This window comes from Octopus sinensis, linkage group LG16 (assembly GCF_006345805.1).
Source record: "Octopus sinensis linkage group LG16, ASM634580v1, whole genome shotgun sequence".
Taxonomy (NCBI): Eukaryota; Metazoa; Mollusca; class Cephalopoda; order Octopoda; family Octopodidae; genus Octopus; species Octopus sinensis.
In genome coordinates, this window is record NC_043012.1 from 8,573,058 (window position 1) to 8,600,970 (window position 27,913).

Genomic DNA, 27,913 nt, shown 5'->3' on the forward strand with positions numbered 1-27,913 from the left:
GCGCAGATTTAGTGGCGGATGAGTTTGAGGTGGGGACATAACTGGAATGTTACACCGTGAGTGGAAAGTAAAACTTGTTTAATGTTTCTTGACATTAAAACTATTTTATTGTTTCTCTCTCTTTCGAAGGTAAGTTTATTTTATTTCGATGGCTTCGTCTTTAATGCGGCATTCGTTTTTCTCGAAGGTTATAAAAGAAGTTGCCCTGTTATTTCCGTCCTGCACGTTTTTGCGTCGATTTGTTTAGAAATATTTCTAGATTTCCATTCTTTTAATCGAGTTTCTGGCTTGGTTCGCAATAAACACACACACATATCTGACCTACGCCGTATTAGGGGCTTTGATCGATTACCGAACCAAGAGAATAATTAGCAATTAATTGCTCATATCTCAAGGTAATGTTTATATATATTTCCTCGTGTCGCTCCCCCACAACATGCAACAACTCAAAGACCATTCCACAGACACTCTGTGGTAAGTAGAAGAGATAAACAACCATTAGACACTGTATTTGGTGTCTGTTTTACTAGTTTAAAGGTTTTCTTATTGTCTAAGACATTTTTATGGCGCTTCTTCGTTTCCGGGCCCCAACGAAAGGAAAAGATTTAATCTTTTATAGCAATTGTTTTATTTATTTATTTTTTTGTTGGGATGTCAAGTGAAAGTATTTGGAATGCTAAATTATTACTGTTATACGGCATTCTTACACCTGTCTAGATGGATTGCCTTTCATCCTTTCGGGGTCAATAAATTAAGTACCAGTTACGCACTGGGGTCGATGTAATCGACTTAATACCTATGTCTGTCCTTGTTTGTCCCCTCTGTGTTTAGCCCCAATGTGGGCAATAAAGAAATAGGATGTGGTAGCCGAAAATCATGGAACGAGAGCGCGGAGTTGGCGGAGGACAAAAATATAAAAGATTGAATTTTTGTAACAAAATTTCTTTCACAGAACAAAACAATCGTTGTATTCCTTTCTTCTTCCTTTACCATGAAAGTTCACAGCGATTCCGTAAGTTTGTTCCGATCAGAGTTTGGAAACAGGTTTACGAGTAAAGAATTTCCAAATATCTTTAAGACTGTTGACATGCTAGCTGTGATTGGGGCCCGTCGCTAGGGGTAGGGGCTCTGTCCCCCCACCCACTATTCAGTGGTGCACCCTCACATTTACAACATACAATTTACGAAAATGTTCCCGCCATACGTTTATTGAAGTCTGACGAACTTTTCTTCTTAAATGAGAACGAATAATATATTTTTTTGGAAATAATACAGAAGATGAAACAGAGTGATTGTGAAAAATTCCCTTAGAAAATAATTAGTAGAGGGGAAAATGATATTGAATGAAGGGAAAAAAGCAAAAATCGAAAAATATCGACAACAATAACAGCAGCAATGAAAAAAAGCAAAAATAGCGCTGATGAAATCTCGATCTATATTCTACGAATGCGCAGAAGAATACCTATACATATGTACCACACACACAAACACATATGCATGTTTATTCATTCGTTTACACTTTATTAACCCTGCTTCTGATCCCATCTACACACACGCATATGTATAGGGATTGCTGTTAGTACTGGCGCCATTTAGACCAGATACTGACAACCTTAACATTCCTTGCAAAAAAAAAAAGGCGATCTTTCGTCTCTAGTAGACCTTTCCGTCGATTTCCGTAAAAAAATTTTTTTTCTACATATGGGCTTGCGGGAACTTTTGAAGTAATGAGAGCGAAAGAGACTAAGAGAAAGCGATTGTATGACGAGGGAAGTTCTTTTGAAGTTACCGTGCATGTGAAGCATTGATGTACACGTGTGTGTGTGTGTGTGTTTGATGGGGTGCGGGAGACAGACAGTATGTTGTGTAAGTGAAGTGCTTCTGTTAGTGTGTGTGAAAGAAAGAGATAACTGAAATTTTTTACTCGGTGTATGTGTATATGTATGTATATTACTTCAAAAGTTTCCGCAAGCCCATATGTAAAAAAAAAAAAAATTATTACGGAAATCGACGGAAAGGTCTACTAGAGACGAAAGATCGCCAAGTCAATTAAACTTCCCAGGGAAAAGAAACTGGTTCACGCGAACATTCAAACATATATATACTTACACACACACACGCACAGATTTTAAAATTAGCTTCACTTTAGAAACCCGTTTCGTTAGCTTGAGAATTTGATGTCTTTCTTCGATTTTCATAATTGTATTTTACCATCACAACTTCATTATCTTCTCCGATCAAAATCTTGCAATAATAACTTAAGTGTCGCAACAAACATTTTGGCTTGTCTTTGAGAAGAAAGACGGGAGGAAGTCTTTCCAAGTTCCCCGAACACTCAATTATTCAAAATAACAACTATTTATAGTTTGCTTTCTTTAAAGTATTTTCTTCTAAATTCTATTTTATTTTGCCTGAACTAACAAAACAAAAAAAAAAATCAAATTAAAAAGCCATGAAATGACAGAGATCAATCTTGTCTCTGCTTTGGGTCGGAAATCCTAAAACCTCTAAAACTTGCAAAAATTACGAGATTTCTTCCATTTCAAATCAACCACAGTTAACTGCATCTGCAACAATACACCATCCTTTAATTTCTTTAGCAGCTGATGTTATACAGCTTATAGAACTTGAAATGTTTCCTAAACTTGATTTATCTGCCATGTCAACCAAAATTATCAATGTATCATCCTAAACAATAAATTAAAAAAAAAAAAAGGAAATGCGACTTCTGTGCTTTGTGGTTCAGTGGCAGACCTTGGTTAGAATTGTTAATTCATTCTAAGGCTGTTTTTTTGCTATTATAGTCATTTTTGTTCATCCCAGAATGATGACAATAGATTTAAAGTTGTAGGATATAATATACCAACTATTATAAATGCTTTGTCAAAAAGCAAAGATTTTAGCATGCAGGAGAATTCTTTTGCACATGAAAATGCTATGAAAGTTTGGAATCATCATCATCATCATCATTGTTTAACGTCCGTTTTCCGCGCTAGCACGGGTTGGACGGTTCGACCGGGGTCTGGGAAGCCAGGGGCTGCACCAGGCTCCAGTCTGATCTGGCAGAGTTTCTACAGCTGGATGCCCTTCCTAACGCCAACCACTCCACGAGTGTAGTGGGTGCTTTTTACGTGCCACCTGCACGATCGGTTGGAGCTTTTAACGTGCCACCGGCACGGAAGCCAGCCAAGGCAGTGCTGGCAACGGCCACGTTCGGACGGTGCTTTTTATGTGCCACTGGCACAGAAGCCAGTCGGGGCGGCGCTGGCAACGGCCACGTTCGGATGGTGCTTTTTATGTGCCACCGGAATGAAAGGCAGAAATGCAGGGCAACTAATCAGAATGTATCTACAATGGTTGAAGATCAACTGACAAAAAAATCAGTATTATTTACAATGTTGTAGAAGTGATTAAGTTTTCATGCTTTAATGAACTTGCACTTTGGTGTGATTACAATGAAAATGTCACCTGTCAGATCTTTTCGGTTTGAACGGCAGTTTTTAAAATAATTTCCATGTAACTAAACACTTTTAAACTTCGTATACTGGTAGAATGTGTTTATAAAACATCTTTTTCTCTTGGCTTTATTGAGAAAATTCTATAGTTTGTAAGATATTTGTTGTTGTTTTTTCTTCAATTTCTGCAATTTCAACCAATCAATGACGTCTATTGAGGGGAAAACATTCTGTGCCATATGAATATGTCCCTCGTTTAAGAAACAGATTGGGTTTATTTACATTTGTGAAGAAAAAAAGATACCCTAACCCTAAAGCAGATTGAAATGCAATAGATCGATACTAGGGTCATAATTATGGGTGACAATTTCATATGACATCGCTAGAAAAAACTGCTGTTCAAACCGAAAAGATCCCACCTGTCTTAACAGCTATAATAAAAATGAAGTTTCTCTGCTACTTTTATGGGTTTTTTTAATGTACTCTTAGACAAGATGCCAAATTGAAAGGAATATTTTCAATGATGCCTAAAAATGCATCATACACATCTGTTATGCAAATTAAATTTTACAACTTATGAAAGATGTTGTTTTGAATCAAATGACTGATGATAACCATCACTCAAACATCCCTTTCTTTACAATTAATACTGAAAATTGTCCAATAATTCTGAGGTTTGTAAAAGTAGGGATTATATCAGAAAGTCTTACAGCTTTAATTATGAGCAAAGACTCTGGCTGAAATCTTGGCTAATGTAATTATTCAAAGTGTTGAAGATGCTGAACTAAAGTTGGAAAGCACTTTATCTCAGTGCTTTGCTGGGTTCCTCAGTAATGCCTGGCTGTACCTGTGATGTTCAGAAACTAATGCAACAGAAAATTATAAAGGATGTTATACAACTTATAAATTATATAGGCGTAGGAGTGGCTGTGTGGTAAGTAGCTTGCTTACCAACCACATGGTTCCGGGTTCAGTCCCACTGCATGGCACCATGGGCAAGTGTCTTCTACTATAGCCTTAGGTCGACCAAAGCCTTGTGAGTGGATTTGGTAGATGGAAACTGAAAGAAGCTTGTCATGTATATGTCTATATATATATATATATATATGTATGTGTGTGTTTATCTGTGTTTGTCCCCCCAGCATTGCTTGACAACCGATGTTGGTGTGTTTACGTCCCTGTCACTTAGCAGTTTAGCAAAAGAGACTTTGGTTTACAAAGAATAAGTCCTGGGATCGATTTGCTCGACTAAAGGCGGTGCTTCAACATGGCCGCAGTCAAATGACTGAAACAAGTAAAAGAGTAATACAAGCTATAATCATGCAATTGACTAAAATCAATTGAGAAAGAAGACAATAGAAAACAAAGACAAAGACTCAAAAGTAACAAAGTTTTAAATGAGAAACAGCAAAAGGTGTATAGTGTGGGGATTCTGCACTGTAGTGGTAGCAGAGCAGCAGGCAATAGCTACTTAGTACAAAAAGAGGGTCAAAAGAGATGAACACAAACTTCCACAAAAATGTGTAATAGATTCTGTATATTTCTTGTGTATATATTGTTCTGTATAATTATAAATATATATATTGTGTATATTTTCTGTATGCTGTTGTGTATAGTTCTTGTCTATGTAGTAATGTATTTCTTGTATATATATATATATATATATATATATATATATATATATATTGTGTGTATATTTTGATTTCCTGTAAATAATGAAATTTACCTTCCCTTTTTTCTTTCTTTTTTGACCTCAGTTACTCAGTTCCACAAAACAGAATTTGTCTTGGAGACATTCTGAAAACAAGTGCCTTATGCAGCCAGAGAATGGTCTGGAACATTCAAGCAAGGAAGATATAAAAATGTCAATTCTAGACAAAACTAGCGAAAGAAACTCTGGCGATGATGTTTCTTCTGCAGACTGTGAAATGGAAGAAAAAGAAAGAAATTCGCAGAAACTCATGCCAGAATCCACGAAAGGTTCCAAAACTGAAGGGGACTTGAAATTGACATCTTCGAATCAGTGCAACTTGAGCCATAAACAGAAATATAAAAAAAAAATTGTGGTGTAAAACAAATGAAATTATTTCCTTCGAAAGAATCTGGCAAAATTTTACTAAAAGGTTAGCTCAAACATTTTGAAGGGTGGTTGTCTGCATTTGTGTGAGGGTGGTGTGGAAAGAAGTTGGTTTCCCAATTAAATGCTTCCAGGTTTTGTGTTCCATTACGTGGCACTTTGCACAAGTGTCTTCTACTATAGCCTCAGGTTGACTAAAGCCTTGTGAGTGAATTTGGTAGCCTGTTATATGTGTGTGTGTTTGTATATTGTTGGCATCTTTTTGTCTCGGGAGACAATGAGTTGTGCATAAACTAATCCAGTCTGGTTTTTACATTTCTTGTCCTCTCCAGTTTTGCGCAGACCTGGGCTAGATGTAAGAAAATCCTGGGTAGCCCAATCGTCAGGATTCCTCTCTCGACCTTGCTGACATAGTCCAAAGGAGTGCAGAGCATTACGTTTGGCACCATCATGGTTGCAGGAGCTGCTGGAAGAGTGTTGAGTTGAACACTAAACCGCCTACGGGGCTCCACTCTGGATTTCTTTGAAGACTGTCTCCTTTCCGTAACCCTGGATAGGGGCCCATACCAGGTACTGTCAGCTGGAGCCAGCTGAGCCCGGGACTCGTGTCAGGCAGGGTCGTCACTCCCTGAAGTAGTGAAGAAAATCGCTACCCACTTCCTACATGTTTGTATATACACACATGACACATGTATATGTGTGTGTCTTTGTATTTATGTTTGTCCCCCTCCTCACTGCTTGACAACTGGTGTTGCTGTGTTTGTAACTTAGTGGTTTAGCAAAAGAGACTGATAGAATAAATACCAGGCTTTAAAAAAATATAAATTCCGGGGTCGATTCATTTGACTAAAATGTCTTCAAGGTGTTGTCCCAGCATGGCCGCAATCTAATGACTGACACAAGTAAAAGATAAAAGAGCTGTTTGTTTGTCATATCAGGTCTGATTAGAAGGGAGCTGTGCAACAGAGGTGTATTAACAAAACTTTGCAAAGATAATCATCAATCAAGTCTAGCTAGAAAGGAGCTTCGCAATAAAGGCTTTATAGAAATTCTCTATATTTGGCTGCGAGAAGAGAGCTTTCTGGTAATGTGGTAATGGTTGGTATATAAATGAGGCCTTAGAGACTTATTAGATCTTGCAGCTAGAAGAGAGCTGGGCAGTAATGAGGCATTGACAGGCTTTACAGAGTCCACCCTGTGAAGTGGTTGGTTTTAGGAAGGGCATCTAGGTGTAAAAACCATGCCAAAACAGACAGCGATGCATGGTGCAGTCTTCTGCCGAGCCAGCTCCTGTCAAACTGCCCAACTCATGCCAGCATGGAAAGCGGATATTAAATGATGGTGATGATGACCTCAGTCGCATATGATTAGAAGTAAGTTGTGCAACAGTAGTGAGCTGGCAAGATTTTACAAAGATACGAATCAGAACCAAAATCGAAGTCGATCAACATCAATGGAAATTGCAGCTGTGATACCAGTGCCGGTGGCACGTAAGCGAACCATCCGATCGTGGCCATTGCCAGTGCCGTCTGACTGGCCTCCATGCCGGTGGCACGTAAAAACCACCATCCAACCATGTCCATTTGCCAGCCTCATCTGGTGCCTGTGCTAGTGGCACATAAAAAGCACCCACTACACTCTCGGAGTGGTTGGCGTTAGGAAGGGCATCCAGTTGTAGAAACACTGCCAGATCAGACTGGGCCTGGTGCAGCCTTCTGGCTTCCCAGACCCCAGTTGAACCGTCCAACCCATGCTAGCATGGAAAGCAGACGCTAAATGATGATGATGATGATGATGACGTTGTGTCTGGCTTGAAGGGGGCCCTATAATACTGTTGTATTAAAATCATGTCTGGTTTGAAGAGAGCTATGATTTAGTGGCATATTAATGTAGCTCTACGAACATGCAGTTATTTATTAAGATGCCAACTTTCCAAAGAGGACAATTGGTTGTTTCATAGTTTGATACTAGGAAAAACCCTTAACTCTCATTGAACTTACTCCACCTAGTTGTAACTAGGTACCGTGGTGAGGAACAGTGCAACAGAATGATGAGGTACATTGCATTTAAATATGTAAATATGTCTTGTGCTGAGTTATAACAATGTAACTTCTCAGTAGATGTTGCGAGAGGTAATGTCAATAGAGGCAATGACGAGGCTCAGTTCACTTGCCTGTCAGTAGGTACGATCACTAGATGTTGTAGTGTGGTTCAGTGTGTATCATTCAATAGCTACCATGAGTGGGTGTAGTCCAGTTTGACACCTGGGAAAAATGCAAGCACAGGACTGCCCTTGCCTGCCATAGCTGCACCAGCAGAGGTGCCACTCCCTATAAAGGAGTGTAAGATACTCAGTTGTAAAAAATATAGTGTTTAGTTATGTTGGCTGTGGTGTTTAGCTATGTGACATGAAGTGTTTAACCATTAACATCTGGTGTTTAGTTCTACAGTTTTTGACTGATATTAATAATAATAAGAGTAAACATTATATTTTCATACTTGCTAGATATCTACATTATGTTTATGCATTTATTTACTTTCATACTGCCTTATTACTCTCTCTCTATGTATTTGTGATATTTATTTGGTATATATATATGTACTAAATTTATTATCACCCTTCGGTCTTCCTGTCTTTCTTCAACATTTTTTCTTTTGTTTTATTTTTTTAATTTCTACTTCTGTATTTATTTCAAAGATCCAAATGTGATATCAACTCCCCAGAACCATAATAAAAGCAAAATGAAGCGAAAATCTTTGGAGTCTTTTAAATATCGTTTCAATGAAAGTAAGTAAGAATTTGTAAACAAAAGTCATCCATCAACCCATTCATTCATTCTCCCTCATCTCATTTGTACCCTTTCATTCACCCACATTAAACATTACACACCCAGAGCATGCTCAACACCTTCTTTCTGGCCTTCATACATCTTACACAACCAGCATCTGTCTTTAGCCACTCTTTGTACCCAAGCATTATAGAATCTACCCTTCACTCTTGATTACACTGTGTAACACAATTTTTGTCCTTTGGTAGCAACTGTTATTCCCTATGTGCTGACCCCTAGAAAGTATGAAAAATGGCTAATATTTCCTTCAAACTTTGCTTTTGTTACATTCATTCAAACCCAAAGAATCCTTCTCAGAACTTGACTGTGATGCTCCCCCACTACTTCTGCTCGTGATCAGAGATGCACATATTGCCAGCCACTATGGAACATGCTCATGTGGTTAAGTCTGTGGCATTGAGCAGAATATTTGCTATAACAATATTACTGCTTCAGCAACTCTAAAATGTTCGATGGCTTAGAGTAAGAAAAGTCACTCTAAAACCAGAACCAGAGATCTGGACCAACTGCTTGCAGCTGTGTGGTGTCTACTTAATGTACTTATGAACCAAAAGGTAGATTGTTAAACAGGTGAACTTAGCCTGTGGCCCAAGTTACCATAAGTGTTGGCTAATTATTGGTGCTAACAACAGAAGCATGGCTATTGTGTTTTGTTGGACCAATTATCCTTATGGGTAAATAGAGAACCACCTTTAATAGTAACCTTGAAGTACATGTAGTTCTGCTGTATGTCACCCTGGTACTATGTACAGCAAACTGTACTGCACCCCCTCATGGTATCTATTGAGTGTTGTAAAATGAATCTCATTACTGCATCAGGGGGAGGGTACTCCATCCCCTACCGCATGATACTTATAGATAGGTGAGTGAAGTGATCCTCACATTAAGTTTTCATCTAGAAACATGGATGTGAGCAGATTCTTGTATCTTCCTCAGTCAATGTAACAGCTGTGACAAGAACTGATGAAGCTTAACTCTTTAACTTGTATTAAAATCATGTCTGGTTTGAAGAGAGCTATGATTTAGTGGCATATTAATGTAGCTCTACAAACATGCAGTTATCTATTACGATGCCAACTTTCCAGAGAGGACAATTGGTTGTTTCATAGTTTGATACTAGGAAAAACCCTTAACTCTCATTGGACTTACTCCACCTAGTTGTAACTAGGTACCGTGGTGAGGAACAGTGCAACAGAACGATGAGGTACATTGCATTTAACAGTAAATATGTCTTGTGCTGAGTTATAACAATGTAACTTCTCAGTAGATGTTGCGAGAGGTATTGTCAATAGAGGCAATGACGAGGCTCAGTTCACTTGCCTGTCAGTAGGTACGATCACTAGATGTTGTAGTGAGGTTCAGTGTGTATCATTCAATAGCTACCATGAGTGGGTGTAGTCCAGTTTGACACCTGGGAAAAATGCAAGCACAGGACTGCCCTTGCCTGCCATAGCTGCACCAGCAGAGGTGCCACTCCCTATAAAGGAGTGTAAGATACTCAGTTGTAAAAAATATAGTGTTTAGTTATGTTGGCTGTGGTGTTTAGCTATGTGACATGAAGTGTTTAACCATTAACATCTGGTGTTTAGTTCTACAGTTTTTGACTGATATTAATAATAATAAGAGTAAACATTATATTTTCATACTTGCTAGATATCTACATTATGTTTATGCATTTATTTACTTTCATACTGCCTTATTACTCTCTCTCTATGTATATGTGATATTTATTTGGTATTATAATATGTACTAAATTTATTATCACCTTCGGTCTTCCTGTCTTTCTTCAACATTTTTTCTTTTGTTTTATTTTTTTAATTTCTACTTCTGTATTTATTTCAAAGATCCAAATGTGATATCAACTCCCCAGAACCATAATAAAAGCAAAATGAAGCGAAAATCTTTGGAGTCTTTTAAATATCGTTTCAATGAAAGTAAGTAAGAATTTGTAAACAAAAGTCATCCATCAACCCATTCATTCATTCTCCCTCATCTCATTTGTACCCTTTCATTCACCCACATTAAACATTACACACCCAGAGCATGCTCAACACCTTTCTTTCTGGCCTTCATACATCTTACACAACCAGCATCTGTCTTTAGCCACTCTTTGTACCCAAGCATTATAGAATCTACCCTTCACTCTTGATTACACTGTGTAACACAATTTTTGTCCTTTGGTAGCAACTGTTATTCCCTATGTGCTGACCCCTAGAAAGTATGAAAAATGGCTAATATTTCCTTCAAACTTTGCTTTTGTTACATTCATTCAAACCCCAAAGAATCCTTCTCAGAACTTGACTGTGATGCTCCCCCACTACTTCTGCTCGTGATCAGAGATGCACATATTGCCAGCCACTATGGAACATGCTCATGTGGTTAAATCTGTGGCATTGAGCAGAATATTTGCTATAACAATATTACTGCTTCAGCAACTCTAAAATGTTCGATGGCTTAGAGTAAGAAAAGTCACTCTAAAACCAGAACCAGAGATCTGGACCAACTGCTTGCAGCTGTGTGGTGTCTACTTAATGTACTTATGAACCAAAAGGTAGATTGTTAAACAGGTGAACTTAGCCTGTGGCCCAAGTTACCATAAGTGTTGGCTAATTATTGGTGCTAACAACAGAAGCATGGCTATTGTGTTTTGTTGGACCAATTATCCTTATGGGTAAATAGAGAACCACCTTTAATAGTAACCTTGAAGTACATGTAGTTCTGCTGTATGTCACCCTGGTACTATGTACAGCAAACTGTACTGCACCCCCTCATGGTACCTATTGAGTGTTGTAAAATGAATCTCATTACTGCATCAGGAGGAGGGTACTCCATCCCCTACCGCATGATACTTATAGATAGGTGAGTGAAGTGATCCTCACATTAAGTTTTCATCTAGAAACATGGATGTGAGCAGATTCTTGTATCTTCCTCAGTCAATGTAACAGCTGTGACAAGAACTGATGAAGCTTAACTCTTTAACTTCACCATCTTAACCACTGAGCCCCAATCTGCCATAGTGGAGGCACATGGCCTAATGGTTAGAGTAGTGGAATTGTGGTCAAGGGATGGCGGGTTCGAATCTCAGACCGGGTGATGTGTGTATTTATGAGTGAAACACCTAAGCTCCACCCGGCTCTGGCAGAAGGTAATGGCGAACTTCTGCTGACTCTTTTGCCACAACTTTCTCTCACTCTTTCCTCCTGCATCTTGCAGCTCACCTGCGAAAGAACGGAGTCCCGTCCAGGTGGGGAACTTATACACCAAGGAAACCGGGAAACCGGCCCTTATGAGCCAGGTGTGGCTCGAGAAGGAACAAACAATAATCTACCATGGTATTTGCTTCAGGTTCTTGTTTTTTTTTTTTAATTTAAAATCTTCTTTTATTTGCCAGAGGGCCGTCTACGACACATTAAAACTGGGAAACCTTTTGAGTTTAACATCAGCAACAATAGAAGGGATAACGAGAAGAATTATGAAGAACTAGGAGAGGTAAGTAGTCATTATAATAGCACCAGCATTTTGGTAGAAGAATTGATAGAGGAGGTGGACGCAGGCGTGAGAGAGAGGTCGTCAAGTTCAAGACAGACATCTGAGGCAGACATTAAACTAATCATTATAAGAATGGTTTCTAATATTGGCACAAGGCTGACACTTTTAGGAGAGAGACTAAGTCAATTACATTGACCCTAGTATTCGACTGGTATTTATTTTATTGACCCTAGATGAAAGACGAGGTTGACCTTGGTGGAATTTGAACTCTCACCATAATGAGTTGCAAGAACCTCTGCTAAGCATTTTGTTCAACCAAAGCCTTGTGAGTGTATTTGGTAGATAGGAACTGAAAGAAACTCATCACATGTACATATACGAGGGTATGCTGAAAAGTTCCTGCTTTAAAGGTATTGCAAAAGATCTGGTTGGAGGATCAACCTTCTGAGTTTTTTTACAGGGTTTAGAAAAACTGAAGGACCACTGCAATAAGTGGTGTGAATCTTTTTTACCGAACTGCTAAGTTACAGGGACGTAAATACACCATCGCTGATTGTCAAGCAGCAGTGGGAGGCAAAAGTAGACACAAAATCACTTGGAAATACACACTCATGTATGCAAGGCTTCTTTCAGTTTCCGTCTACTAAATCCACTCGCAAGGCTTTGGTCAACTCGAGGCTATAGTAGAAGACACTTGCCCAATGTGCCACTCAGGGGGGCTGAACTCGGAACCATGTGGTTAGGAAGCAAACTCCTTTATTTTATTAAATTTGCCATAAAGGCAGTACATAGAGTAGAGAAGCTTGCGGGCTGGACATGGACATTAATGAGATGAATGATAATGATGCAAGGATGATAAGGATGGGAGAAGACGAAAAGCGCCCGCCGACTTCTGCTTCTCTAAAACGTTCTTTTTTTAAAAACACTGAATGAGGTATTAACCCTCTTACAATTTTATAAAGAGCTCATTACTAATAAAAACACATTTAATAAGGCGATAAACCTATTACGCACATAAGGCCTCAATCAACTTTCTTGCCTCCCACAGGCTTTCCTGCAGCTGCAAGTTGGGGGCCCCATAAACAGGATCTATATTCTTCCTTTGAGAAGGAGTCCATTATATCGTAGAAGTTCCTTTCTTCTGGTACCAGAGCCACGTCTGCACCTATGTCCACAGTGTGTATGTAGATTGTATATTTAGGGTTGTATTTATGCTCGTGTTTCCTTATTTTTGTCATCCTCATTAGTAATGTCACCATCATTATCAATACAATTATTATTGTCATCTTCACCACCAACTACCATCATCATCACCACTTCCACCATTGCCATCACTATTACTATTGTTGTCGTCATCGTCTTTCAGGCTGTCACAGAACATATCTACAATATGTTACAAATTGAGATGAAACTGGAAAAAGTCTATGTACCGGTAAGTACGGAACCTCTGAATATTACATCAAATTGTTATCCTCTCAACTTGCCACCTTGTCACATTGTCGACTTTTCAACTTGCCAAACAGTTAGAATGGTCAGTGACTTGGTCACAGATATGTCCCTTTATTATAACATTTGAAATCATGCTTTTACATTTTTTTTCTCTTTGACCCTTTAGCATTTTAACCAGCCATATCCGGCTGAAATATTCTACTTGTTTTATGTTCGCACGTAAAAAGCACCATCCGATCGTGGCCGTTTGCCAGCCTCGTCTGGCACCTGTGCCAGTGGCACGTAAAAAGCACCATCCGATCGTGGCCGTTTGCCAGCCTCATCTGGCACGTAAAAAGCACCCACTACACTCACAGAGTGGTTGGCGTTAGGAACGGCATCTAGCTGTAGAAACATTGCCAGATCAGACTGGGCCTGGTGCAGCCTTCTGGCTTCCCAGACCCCAGTTGCACCGTCCAACCCATGCCAGCATGGAAAGCGGACGCTAAATGATGATGATGATGATGATGATGATGAACAGTGTTTTCTTGGCTTTGGTCTGTTTTGTTAATGTAACTTTTTTTCTTTTATTTTATTGTCTTCACAGATTAATCGAATTGGTTTGGAACCACAAAGTTTCATTTTCCAAAGTAAAGATGCCTTGACAAACCCTCACAAATTACTGCTGCTAGTCCATGGTTCTGGGGCTGTTCGTGCTGGTCAGTGGGCTCGTAGGTCAGTGGCCTTCTATGTCTTATTTTGTCCATTTCTGTCTTCACTTAGCCTTACTTCTTACGATTAAAGATTTTTGTAAACAAATTATTGCGGCCTGTTTCTCCAGTTATAGTATGGGTTGACTAGAGCTGCAAATCTCTGTATGTAAAAATTTCTATCAGAACATGACACTGTAATTACTCTATGACGCAATCTACAAACTGCTATGTGGTCATTTAACTTACTAGAAATAAGTCTTAAATATCTCAAATCACAGGTAAAAGAGGTAAAAGCTTGCTGGATTATTTAGTTTGAGATAAACTATGTGAAAGGAAACAGGATGGTTGTAGCTGGAATGTCTTTGATCAGGACTCTGTTTGACCAGAGGGATTAGACAATAACACTTAACAACAAATGGCTTTTGTTCTCTTTGTTTAATCTGGATTATCTGAGTATATTGTTAATTTAGATTACCAACCAGATTACCGAGTATAAAACGAGTTTTTTTAATATATTCAGTAATAAGAGAGTTAAGTGTGGAACAATAGTTTACGAAAGCAGTTCAGTCTGTGTAGAAGTAAGATAAATATTGGTTTCAAATTTTGGCACAAGGCCAGCAATTTTGAGGAAGGGGTTTAAACAATTGCACCAACCTCAGGAAAGGAAACTACAATATTTTCCAGTATACAAGTTAAAATTTTTCAGTCCCAAATTTACAACCAATTTTAACTTGTATACTGGAAAATATTGTAGTTTCCTTTCCTTGCTTATAGCTATTGAAACACAAACACGACAATAAAGGAATGGTTAAGCAGCCAATTGGTAGTCATTAGAGTGTCGGATAGAGTACCTCACAGTATTTGTTCCGAGGTCAGCTTTACTTTTCGTCCTTTCAGGATGTTATAAAACCCAAACTCGAATATCAAAGTTTAAAAAGTTTTAATTGACTAAAAATACAGCAATATACAATACAAACGAAGATTGCTAAATTGTAAGCAAAACCAAACTTCAACACAATAACAGTTTTATGCAGCGAGTTGCTGCATTCTCGACTAACTAAAATCAACACTGAACATATCGTGCTGCAAACAGAACAGAACTCTGCACAGTTGCACTGCAGGCATATAACAGCAATCGAGACAATCAAAATCACAACACAGGGTCAATGAAAATGTGCCAATCTGGGATGATGGATTGGTGACACTGTTAGAGAGTTGCTATGCAGTATCAGCTGCAGCTCTTTGTATTGTGACAGTGTATACTGCAATGATACCTGTGGCAAACAGTATCACCTGAGGTTGGTGGCCTTTTCCTTCAATACACATTAGCTGTATGGAGAGGGAAGACTTTTGTTATTGGGCAGCTCAGTATTACTGGAAAATAATATTACTTTGGCCTTCACATACATGTGCAACTGCATAATCAACCTTGGTCAGTGGAGGCCCTACAAGAGGAATGATCTGACTGCCATCAAATATTGGTATTATCTCAGTGATATCGATCAATGAGGAATTAGTCTTATTGCTTTTGATTCTCAGAGGCATAAATGGTGTGAAATGAATTGAGTTGAAGACAATGTTGCAAGAGCATTTAGATCCATCCAACAATATTCCTTGATTTTAGTGATTAACCCCTTAGCCTTTAAACCGGCCATATCCGGCCAAAAGTATTCTGCTTGTTTTATGTTCAAACTGGCCATATCTGGTCTCTCAGACTAACCCTACAATATCGTTTTAAAAATGAACAGTTACCTCATCAAAATCTCATAACTACAAGATTAATGAATGATTAGTTCAAAACAATGTGGATGAAAAAGCATTAGTTTTGGCAGAATAATGTGAACACTAAAGGGTTAATGTTTCTAACCACTATTGGAACCATATTCAGTAACACTCATAGAATCTGTTACAGTGAATGATGTAACTTTCTCTTTGCTAGACTCATCATCAATGACTGCTTAGACAGTGGTTCACAAATGCCATTCATCAAGAGAGCTGTCCAATCCGGTTTTGCTGTTCTCGTCTTAAACACAAACTTAAACAGAAGTAAAAAAATTGGAAATAAAATCAGGGTGAGACATCTGCGAGTTTTGTTTGTTTGCTTTTATGCTTCCTGAGGTTAGCAATGTGTGTGTTAGGGTGCCTGTATGCGCGTGTGTGTGTGGCTATCTTGCGTATATGTGTGTGTTGTGGGGAGATGCATGGAGGTGTGAGTGGGATAGGGGTGACAGGACTCAGGGGTTCGAAGGTATTGGGTGCTTGTGTGGAGTGGGAAGGTGTGTATGAGTGCATGTGCAGTGATTAACCCTTTTGATACCAAACTACCCAATTCAACCCTCTAATTCTATGTTGCAACCTCCCTGTTTTAGATTGACCTTAATTAAAACCTTTTATCAAAACGTTGTGTTAATTAGTTCCAAACACCACCTTAATAATAACCTCAGGGCACTGAACTTTTTGGAGGAGATGACAAAAGATCGAGACATATGGCGCCTTCCTATACTCAAAAAGACCCATCCTCTTCAGCAGAAGTGTTATGGTTGCTTCCCCTGGTGAAGAGAATTTACCTGGTTGAGTCCTGTGCTAGTACCACATTAAAAAAGCACCCAACACACACTGTAAAGGGGTTGGTGTTAGGAAGGGCATCCAACTGTAGAAATCAAACTAAATCAGACTGGAACGTGCTGCAGCTTTCCAGTTGCCAGCCCTGGTCAACCCGTCCAACCCATGCTTGCATGGAAAATGGACATTACAGAATAATGATCTCACCTGGCAAGCCAAGTCAGACCATAACCTGTGGCCTATGCCAGGGGTGTAACCAGCCCACTTATGCATACCTTTCCTTCATTGGACACTAAACTCTGCTTGCGAAGACCTGTTGAGGCAATCAAAATCAAATTTGATGACTGGTATCTGTGCCAGTGGAGTGCTAAGAGCATCATCCGAGTGTGATCGTTGCCAGAGCAGCTGACTGGCTTCCCTGCCAGTGGCATGTAAAAAGCACCATTCAATTGTGGTCGTTACCAGCGTCGCCTTATTGGCACTTGTGCCAGTGGCACGTGAAAAAACATTCGAGCGAGATCGTTGCCAGTGCCGCTGGACTGGCTCCTGTGCAAGTGGCACGTAAAAAACACCATTTGAGCATGGCTGTTGCCAGTACCACCTGACTGGCCCTCATGCTGGTGGCATGTAAAAGCACCCACTACACTCTCAGAGTGGTTGGCATTAGGAAGGGTATCCAGCTGTAGAAACTCTGCCAGATCAGATTAGAGCCTGGTGCAGCCATCTGGTTCGCCAGTCCTCAGTGAAATCGTCCAACCCATGCCAGCATGGAAAGCGGACGTTAAACGATGATGATGATGATTTTATTAAGTTCTTCATTGTTTTCAAAATTAATTGAAACAATGTCAGTGTATTTTAACAGAAAAATCGTGGCAAAAAGGTTAAAATCTTCCTGTACTCTATAGTTAAACTTACTATTAATTACTTTTGTTCTCACTCAAAATTTTACTTTTATCAAAATGTTATCGTTTATTCTGTAGTTAACGCATACTTCTGTGTACTGTAGCAACATAGTTCAGTGTGTTCACAGCAGTTTAACACAGTTCAGTCTCTAGTTAACACACCCCAATAATCTCTCATGTATCTTAGTTCATGTGATAAGGTGGTGAGCTGGCAGAATCATTAACATTAAGGCGGCGAATTGGCAGAAATGTTAGCACGCCGGGCGAAATGCTTAGCAGTATTTCATCTGCCGCTACGTTCTGAGTTCAAATTCCGCCGAGGTCGACTTTGCCTTTCATCCTTTCAGGGTCGATAAATTAAGTACCAGTCACGCACTGGAGTCGATGTAATTGACTTAATCTCCTTATTTGCCCCCTCTTATGTTTAGCCCCTTGTGGGCAATAAAGAAATAAGAATCATTCACATGCCAGCTAAAATGTTTGGCAGCATTTCTTTCTGGCTTTGCTATTGAGGTTAATTTTGTCTTTCATCCTTTTGCGATTGATAAATTGAGAGCCTGTTGAGCATTGGGGTTGATGTAATGAACATCTCCCACCCTTCAAAACTGTCAGCCTTGTGTGAAAAATTAGGAGGAATTATTAGTTCATGTGGTCACCTAGTGTGTGTTATACATGTTATGAGTACATGTCACAGGAGGTGTTAGTGTTTTTACTGAATTGGAAATGTAGTTTAATGAAATAAATGTTAACAATTAGTCTGGTGGTGGTGGTTGTGTGTGTAGAGAGAAGGCATGGCTATGTGAAATAGGTGTAGACATGGTTCCAGGTTCAGCCCCACTGCATGGCACCTTGGACAAGTGTTTTTTACTATAGCGTCATGCTGACCAAAGCCTTGAGTGGATTTGGTAGATGAAAACTGAAAGAAGCTGGTCATATATGTATACGTGTATCTTTAGGTCTGTGTTTGTCCCCCATCACCACTTGACAACCAGTGTTAGTGTGTTTACATCCCCTTAAAAGGATAAATACCAGGCTTTAAAAAAAAGTACTGCAGATCAATTCCTCGAGGTGGTGCCTTTAGTCAAAGAAATAGACCCAAGGACTTATTCTTTGTAAGCCTTGTTCTTATTCTGTTGGTCTCTTTTGTCAAACTGCTAAGTTATGGTGATGTAAAAACAACAGCATCGGTTGTCAAGCAATATTGGGGGGCAAACACAGACACACAGACATATACACACACATACATATATATATATATATATATATATATAATATATATATATATATATATATATACACATACATACGACGGGCTTCTTTCAGTTTCCATCTACCAAATCCATTCACAAGGCTTTGGTCAGCCTGAGTCTATAGTAGAAGACACTTACCCAAGGTGCCATGCAGTGGAACTGAACCCGGAACCATGTGGTTGGTAAGCAAGCTACTTACCACACAGCCACTCCTGCACCTAATTCTTTAATTTGATATCTTTTATTCTGTGATGTTGCAGGGAAACGGTAGTGCTTTAGAACACCTGTTGTATGTGTGGGACAACTTTGTGGTGGCAGCGAAAGCGAAACATATTGCTTTCGTCTGTCACAGTTACGGTGGAGTGGCAACTGCCAAACTGGTGAGTAATTGTAACTTCTATATTATTATTATTATTATTATTAAATGGTGAGCTGTCAATCATTAACATGTTGGGCAAAATGTTTAGCAGTATTTCGTCCATCTTTACATTTGAAACTATTATTATTATGTCAAGAGCAGTGCATGCCGTCAAAGAGACCCTGGGATAAAATAATAGAAGCCCAGTATACCCATCATGACTACCCATCTGATAAGGGTACAGAAAGTACATGCATCACAACCATATGTGTGCAACATGGTGATCTCATATCAAGATAAACAGCACATGACCTTGCAGGTGGGGCCCAGTTAGAATTTTCTGCAGGTTGTGTAGCTTATCCTGCTCAAAAAGGTTCCTGAATAAGGGTTATTTAAAGATGTTGAACGAAACACTCCTGTTTCTAGAGGTAAATTATTCAAACCCCAAAGAATTCCTCTCAACACATGGCTATGATGCTCCCTCACTATTTCTGCTTGTGATCAAAGTGCTTTGGGGTCAGCTTGCTACACTCACTCACAATATATGAGATCGTTTCGTTTTTGCTTCCACACATCCTACAAAGGGGCGATTCACTGTTATTGTTGTTGTTAAATTGGAAAGCAATATTTAACACTGTAAGTGCAAAGTTCAGAAGGTTTGTCTTTGCCTGTCAGCCTAAAAGATGCATTAAATTAGAAAATAATCAAGTTCTAATCAAATATACCACTAAAATGTGTGACTTTATGCCTATATCATAGATGGTTATTATTGCATTATGAGGGCAGTGAGCTGGCAGAATCATTAGCATACCGGGCGAATGTGCTTAGCAGCATTTTGTCTGCCAGTATGTTCTGAGTTCAAATTCCACCGAGGTCAACTTTGCCTTTCTTCCTTTTGGGGTTGATAAATTAAGTACCAGTGAAACATGGGGTCAATGTAATCAACTAGTCCCTTCCCCCAAAATTTCAGGCCTTGTGCCTATAGTAAAAAGGGTTATTATTGCATTATAAATGTACCTCACACAATCTTCTACATGATACACCAACATGTCTTACACACACCACATGTAGCCTTCTCTCTTCATGTCCATGTTTCACTCCCATACAATACACATTCCTTCTGCTGTCTCCAACAGGCTTAACAGTCAGCATCTCCTTCCATTACCAAACATGGTATCTTAGTCCAGTGGTTCTCAACTGGGATTCATCATGTAAGATTTTTGGGAGTCCGTGCAACAAAATAGTAAATTGGGGATCCAAAATAGCTGTTTAAGAGCCCATGAAAAAATGTTGCTTTTAGATGTATGTCTTGAAAGAAACAGCTGGGTTTCTTCCTCTTATGTTTTACATAGTTCGGCCGACACAAAGTTACTGTGTGAAAGACAAAATAGTAAATTTTTAGACATTGAATGGCTTTGAGGGGTCCATTAGAATAAAAGTAATGAAAGGGGGTCATAGATAAAAAAACAATCCCTGTCTTAGTCCTTTTGAAATGCCCTCCTTTCAGGTATTCTCAAACTCCACACTGCTGATTTCCTGTGCAAAATCAGGATAACTGTGGCCCATCTGAGAAATGAGCCCTGCTAATTGTTGTGGTTGCTGCAGTGAATGTCATTAGCAATTCCCCATTGCAATCATTTTCATGAGGCGTGGCTAAACATGCCATTTGGTCTGGGGTGTATGACCCCTGCCTTACTCCCTCCCCACCATCTGCTGGTGCGTAATCCACCTTCTCCACTTTCCTTTTTCTTTGTTTCCTTGGTTAGATATTTACAGGGCTTTTTTGTTTTCCCTCGATAATTTGGTCTTATTTGTTTTAATATTTTTTTCTTTCTTTTCTTCATGTAAAAATCTTTATATATAAAAGTGAGGTTGTGTGCTGTCTGTCTCCTATGATTTAGATTCCTAACTACTCCCACATTTTGCGGTGCAGTTTAACCAAAACTGGGTGTCTTATAGTCGTGATTCATATCGAGCCCTTCTGGATTGTTGTTATAAGGGTTATTTAAAGATGTTGAACGAAACACTCATGTTTCTAGAGGTAAATTATTCAAACCCCAAAGAATTCCTCTCAACACATGGCTATGATGCTCCCTCACTATTTCTGCTCGTGATCAAAGTGCTTTGGGGCCAGCTTGCTACACTCACTCACAATATATGAGATCGTTTCGTTTTTGCTTCCACACATCCTACAAAGGGGCGATGAGTCTACGATTTTAAAAAAATTTACCATCATTTTTTCGCTATTATATAAGGGAAGTAACTCTCTAAAAATGTCTACTATGAGTCAACGATTTAAATAAAAAATTTACCATCATTTTTTTCCATTTTTTTGCTATGTTTTGGCTATAACTCTAAAAATGCTTGTATAGTTATTTCCCTTACAAACCTGAGCAACACCGGGCGATACTGCTTGTATATTAATAAGAATAAAGTCCATTGCAAACAACAAAAATAAATGATTCCATATTCATTCAATTGAAAAGAAAAAATCAATTCCAATCAATTTTTTTGTATTGCATATTTTCATTTTCCTTCAGGTACCACTGCAATTATGCATTCTTTACTTGTATTGTTGCACATACAATATTGCATCAATGACATCATATCTACATATTGCATGTGTTTTAACTGTTGAAGGGAGGAGTGGTGATGATGATGACGAGGGTAGTGGGGTGGTGGTCGATGTCCCTTCAGTGTTGTTCAAGATCCTTTTCTGTCATTTCAGGCCAACAAGAGAAGGGATTTCTTATCAAGGATTTCTGCCGTGGCTTTTACCGATTCCATGCCTGACAATTATATCAATGATGCTGATATTAAAGAATTCTTCAAAAAGGTTCTCTCTATGAGTCTTCCTATAATACATGTGTGTGTGTGTGCATATATATATATATATACATCAAAATGTATATCAAATGGAAATAGTAATCGTGATGCCAGTGGCATGTAAAAAGCACCATCCGAACGTGGCTGATGCCAGCGCCACCTTCACTGGCTTCTGTGCCGGTGGCACGTAAAAAGCACCAACCGATCGTGGCCGCTGCCAGCCTCCCCTGGCAAGTAAAAAGCACCCACTACACTCTCGGAGTGGTTGGCGTTAGGAAGGGCATCCAGCTGTAGAAACACTGCCAGATCAGACTGGAGCCTGGTGCAGCCCCTGGCTTCCCAGACCCCGGTCGAACCATCCAACCCGTGCTAGCACGGAAAATGGACGTTAAACGATGATGATGATATATATATATATATATTATAATATGAGGAGGTGCTGTAAAGTTCCTGGCTGTAGGTAAAAGAAAATACAGGAGGATCAGTTATGATTTTATTCAAAATATTCCCCTCTTGGATTCACACACTTATTACAGTGGTTGTTCAATTTTTCTAAGCCCTTCAAAAAAAAAAAAAAAAAAAAAATCTCAGAAGGTTCGATCTCCAACCAGGTATCCTTAAAGCCAGGAACTCTTCAGCCCCCCCCCCCCAATCTCTTTGTATCATACTTTTGTAATGCTTATTCATTCACACTGTTTGGAATTAATCATGCATTATATAGTAGCTTAAAGATTTCAATGATGTGATTGCTTATTTTTAGAACGGTGTTGTTAGGTAGGTGTGAGAGGCTGGATCTGGCCAGTTTGAACATAAAACAGAATATTTGAGCCAGATATGACTGGTTTTAAATTTGTAGAACCTTACAATCTAGACTAAAATTAATAAATATATATATATATGCATATATTATATATATATATCTGTGCCGGTGGCATGTAAAAAGCACCCACTACACTCGCGGAGTGGTTGGCGTTAGGAAGGGCATCCAGCTGTAGAAACTCTGCCAGATCAGACTGGAGCCTGGTGCAGCCCCTGGCTTCCCAGACCCCGGTGGAACCGTCCAACCCGTGCTAGCGTGGAAAGCGGACGTTAAACGATGATGATGATGAAATAAATACATCTTATTTTAGGTACAAGTGTGGCTGTGTAATCAAGAAGTATGTTTCCTAACCACATGGTTTAAGGTTCATTCCCACTGCAAGGCACCTTGAACAAGTGTCTTCTACTATAGCCATGAGCTGACCAAAGCCTTGTGAGTGGAAACTGTAAGCTTGTTATAAACATATGTGTGTTTGTGTATTACTGTCTCCTTGTATTGACATCATGTGTTAGTTGTAGATGTGTATCACTGTCATACAGACTTCATCTCCAATCTTTCATGCAGATATGTCCTGCTCGAGGAAAATATTACCTTGCTTGGAAATATGAAGGTTGGTGACAGGAAGGGCATCCAGCTGTAGAAAATCTGCCTCAAACAAATACCATGGCTTGGATGAGATTTGTTAAAACAATGATAATGAATAAAAGCACAACACGAATAGAACTGTTGTGTCTGGGGAGAGTCATTCTCTTTTAGTGTCTTATTATTTAACACACTCACCAGTAAAATTTCCACATATTTCTTATTTTTATTCTCTAAAATTTTCGTTCGATGTTGCAACCTTTTCAATAGTCTTTACTGGTGAGTGTGTTAAATAATAAGGCACTAAAAGAGAATGACTCTCCCCAGACACAACAGAATATGCTTCAACACACGAACTCATATAAAGAATCTTGCAAACCAAATCCTAAAACGAAATACAAATAGAATTGTTTTTGTAAAAAATTTGATGTTAATTGTTGTCTGAATTTGTGTTTATTTGTAGAAAAGTCGCAATTGGGTCACCAGTAAAGAACCTATTGATACAGTGGTAAACTCCTTCAATGGGACAGTCCCTAAAGTATCAGCAGGTAAGATATTGACTTCTGTTTGTTCAGATAATACCACTTCTTTCTCTCTGTCTATAAGGTTACTGCTATGCCCATTTTCATATATAAACCATTTTGTCAAAGGAAATCTGTGTGCATGTGTGGTTGCTTGAGCATCTAAGAAATAGCAGCCAGCCAAATCTACCTCAAATTCTGTCCAATTGTCTTGATCCTTCCATTACCAATATCTCTGTTGAAATACACTGACTTTTGTGGCAATTAATTTTGAAAATAACGAAGGATTTAGTAAAATAACCTTATTCTTATTAAGCTGGTGTTTGGAGCATAAATTAGCATAAAATTTTGATGAAAGGCTTTCTCGTTAGCACGCCGGGCGAAATGCTCAGCAGTATTTCATCTGTCGCTACGTTCTGAGTTCAAATTCCGCCGAGGTCAACTTTGCCTTTCATCCTTTCGGGGTCGATTAAATAAATACCAGTTACGCACTGGGGTTCGATATAATCGACTTAATCAGTTTGTCCCTTCTGTGTTTAGCCCCTTGTGGGTAGTAAAGAAATAGGTTTTCACTCAGATCACTTTTAAAATAAAGTTTATATGATAGAACAAAGGTTAATCTCAGATAGGGTCAGGGTATTAAAAGGGTTAAGGCAGAGACTATATTAGGACAAGCTAATGATGAGGTTTGTGTGTGTATGGTTGCCTGCATTTGCAAAAAATAGTAGCCAGATCTATCTCCCTACTGTCGTAAGAGAAGGCAGACACATTGGATAGTGGACTCTTTCCCTTGTTTCTTTCACTGGATTGCAGCCAAGCTGGAGCAGCACCTTGAAAATGTGCATTCAGTATCACCCCCCGTACTTAGGTATCTAATATTTATTGGTTTCTGTTAGTTCAGTTACTGAACATAAAGAATACCATCTTGCAAGCAGTGTCAATATAAAGACAGAGGCAAAAATCATGCTACCATACACACCTAGCAATCAGTCTCTTATCATTGTTTCAGGACAACTCAAACACACTTTGAAGAATTCTTTGTCAAGATTAAAAACATGTCTGGGACATTGTTAGTATCCATGAGCAGATGATGAATCGAGATCCAATTTATGGCATCCAGCCATAGAAGTCATGAATGGAACAGACGTTATATGATGTATGTGTATACACACAGTGTATATCATTCTGTATAGCTTACTTAACATGGTTATACTGTAATTTGTTAAAGGCGTAGGAGTGGCTGTGTGGTAAGTAGCTTGCCTACGAACCACATGGTTCCGGGTTCAGTCCCACTGCGTGGCACCTTGGGCAAATGCCTTCTACTATAGCCTCGGGTCGACCAAAGCCTTGAGAGTGGATTTGGTAGACGGAAACTGAAAGAAGCCCGCCGTATATATGTATATGTTTGTGTTGCTTGACAACCGATGCTGGTGTGTTTACGTCCCCATAACTTAGTTCGACAAAAGAGACTAATAGAATAAGTACTAGGCTTACAAAGAATAGGTCCTGGGGTCGATTTGCTCGACTAAAGGCAGTGCTCCAGCATGGCCACAGTCAAATGACTGAAACAAGTATAAGATTAAAAGTACAGAAAAGCATCCTGTATATCTAACCTAATGTGGACATGCTGCAGAAAGCTATAACAGCACAGTTTTCATCTTGGGGAAACATCTTATATAGACATACTGTGCTAAAAGCAGTGTATAGTATGTCTACTGTGTGCTGTAAGAAACACAATGCTATTTTCAACTAATACTACTTCTGCTACTAATGAATTTTGAAACCAGTCCAACAGCTTTTTGTGACACAAGTGATATGTTAATCACTATTTTTTTCTATAATAGTAGAAGCAAAATTTCTCTAAGCATGCTTTTGAATATGGATTCTTGCTACTGATGATGTGCAAAGAGAGAGAGAGAGAGAGATCCAGATTTAACAACCCCCACCATGCCTGCTGGTCACTTTTTGTCTGCTTTTTAGTACTGTTTGTCTAGACAAGATGCTTTCTCAAAACAAGTATTTCAGTTTTCTTATAGTATAACCACATTAAAATGCTATTCTGAACTAATATGGCTTCCAAAACCGGGAGAGGTGGAATTTATATATATATATATTCTCTTTACTCTTTTACTTGTTTCAGTCATTTGACTGTGGCCATGCTGGAGCACCACCTTTAGTCGAGTAAATCGACCCCAGGACTTATTCTCTGTAAGCCTAGTACTTATTTTATCGGTCTCTTTTGCCGAACCACTAAGTTACAGGGACGTAAACACACCAGCATTGGTTGTCAAGCGATGTTGGGAGGACAAACGCAGACACACAAACATACATATATATATACACACGACGGGCTTCTTTCAGTTTCCATCTACCAAATCCACTCACAAGGCTTTGGTCGGCTCGAGGCTATAGTAGAAGACACTTGCCCAAGATGCCACACAGTTGGACTGAACCCGGGACCATGTGGTTGGTAAGCAAGCTACTTACCACACAGCCACTCCTATATATTTTATATAAAGGGGGTGGGGGTTAAGCTACAATCAATGCCAGGCTGTCTAATTCAGTGATTTGTTATGTCTTAATTTATTACCTTGTTTCTTGTTAGAAAACCTTTTTTTAAAAAATGCTTTGTTCCTTTCTTTAACAGGACATACAAAACATGAAATGACTTCCTGGACAAGTTTCCATTCAATATTTAAATACCTGAATGAAAAGATTCCAGATCCCAGTTCTAAAACTGAATCTAAAGCTGAACTTTAATGATCTCTCCCCACCCCCCACTGCCATTTTTTTAACTACAACCCAATTCAGTGCCTATACATTACCAAGTTGGTTTAATTACATCCCCCACCTCATGTTAAAAAAAAAATTTTTTTTTTGTTATCTTCCATCAATGTTATAAAGCTCTGTTTTTCTTGAACTCTTCTACAATTTTGTCCAATGACTTGAGAAACACCAGGGAACCTCTGGAACCACAAAGTGTTGCTTAGAATATTACCTACATCACCTCCAAACAGTATCTTCTATTTCTCCCCTCCTTCGTAAAGGACCAGGCTACATGTGGTGTCCTTGAGCAGGGCACTTTTTTTCATGTTCTCAGCCAGGAGTACCAGCTGAGCACTGCTTTCTCTCTCTCTCTGCCCTTCCAACTACCACACCTTGAATGTACTGCTTGGTCACAGGGTGGGTGAGTCAGAACAACTGCGTCATTCTTACCAAAAAAAAAAAAAAAAGTAGGAACTGCTTAACCAAGCCATACTAGTTTGCAACTGATTCTTGGCTCCAACCTCTCTCTCCTCTCTTTTTCAACAAGGATTTTTTAATATCTTCATTCTAATCACAATGTCCTTTAAACAGTAAAAACCCTGCAACTTAATCTTGATTCTTTCTCAAAACAAATACCTTTGCAAAATTCCATTTTTTAAAAGAATTCCTATCATTTAAAAAAATATTTCTCAACCTCATTTACTTTGTGGTACTTTAGAGATAAAACATTATTGGTGCACTTTGCATGGAAAGTTTGAAGAAACTATTGCTTACCTTTGTTTTATTAAAATTATATTTGTATATAACAATTATTCATAATGTTAATGATACTCGTATAACTTTTAATTTTTTTAATATGCCCAAATATAGATTTTCTAAATCTTGAATTAATTTTTAAAATTGCCATGAATCCAAACTCCCCCTCTTGCAATGCCAACCTAAATTTTGTTTGTAAATAAGAATTTATTACAGGAAAACTGTAACTCTTTAGCATTTAATCCAGCCATATCCAGCCCAAATATTCTAGCTGCTTTATGTTCAAACTGGGCAGATCCAGACTCTCACACCTACTCAACATTTATCATAAGCAGTAACATCACTGAAATCTACGAGATAATGCACGATTAATACAAAACAATGTGAATAAATAAGCATTACATTTGACAGAATAATCTGAATGCTAAAGGGTTCAAATTACATTACTACCAAGAATTTTATTAAATGGAATGAAAATTACTGTTTTCTTTAAGAGCTATATCATAAAAAAAAAATTTTTAAGCTAAGACAATTTCTAAAATCTGATTTTCACACTCAT

The 27,913-nt window shown here is 38.7% G+C and overlaps 1 protein-coding gene across 2 annotated transcripts; it reads left to right on the forward strand.

The window, feature by feature from the left end:
* Positions 1-27,569, forward strand: LOC115220493 (cotranscriptional regulator FAM172A homolog). 2 transcript variants are annotated; one of them, XM_029790624.2, is made up of 12 exons: positions 1-129; positions 5,213-5,578; positions 8,231-8,320; positions 10,226-10,315; positions 11,773-11,870; positions 13,237-13,302; positions 13,906-14,033; positions 15,951-16,083; positions 18,986-19,105; positions 21,812-21,919; positions 23,775-23,859; positions 26,480-27,569. In XM_029790624.2, the coding sequence occupies exons 2-12, from the start codon at positions 5,533-5,535 to the stop codon at positions 26,590-26,592; spliced, it is 1,077 nt and encodes a 358-aa protein (XP_029646484.1). In that variant the 5' UTR covers positions 1-129; positions 5,213-5,532; the 3' UTR covers positions 26,593-27,569. The 2 variants fall into 2 exon arrangements, with proteins under 2 accessions (XP_029646484.1, XP_029646485.1); XM_029790625.2 differs by lacking the exon at positions 10,226-10,315.
* The last annotated feature ends 344 nt before the right edge of the window (positions 27,570-27,913 follow it).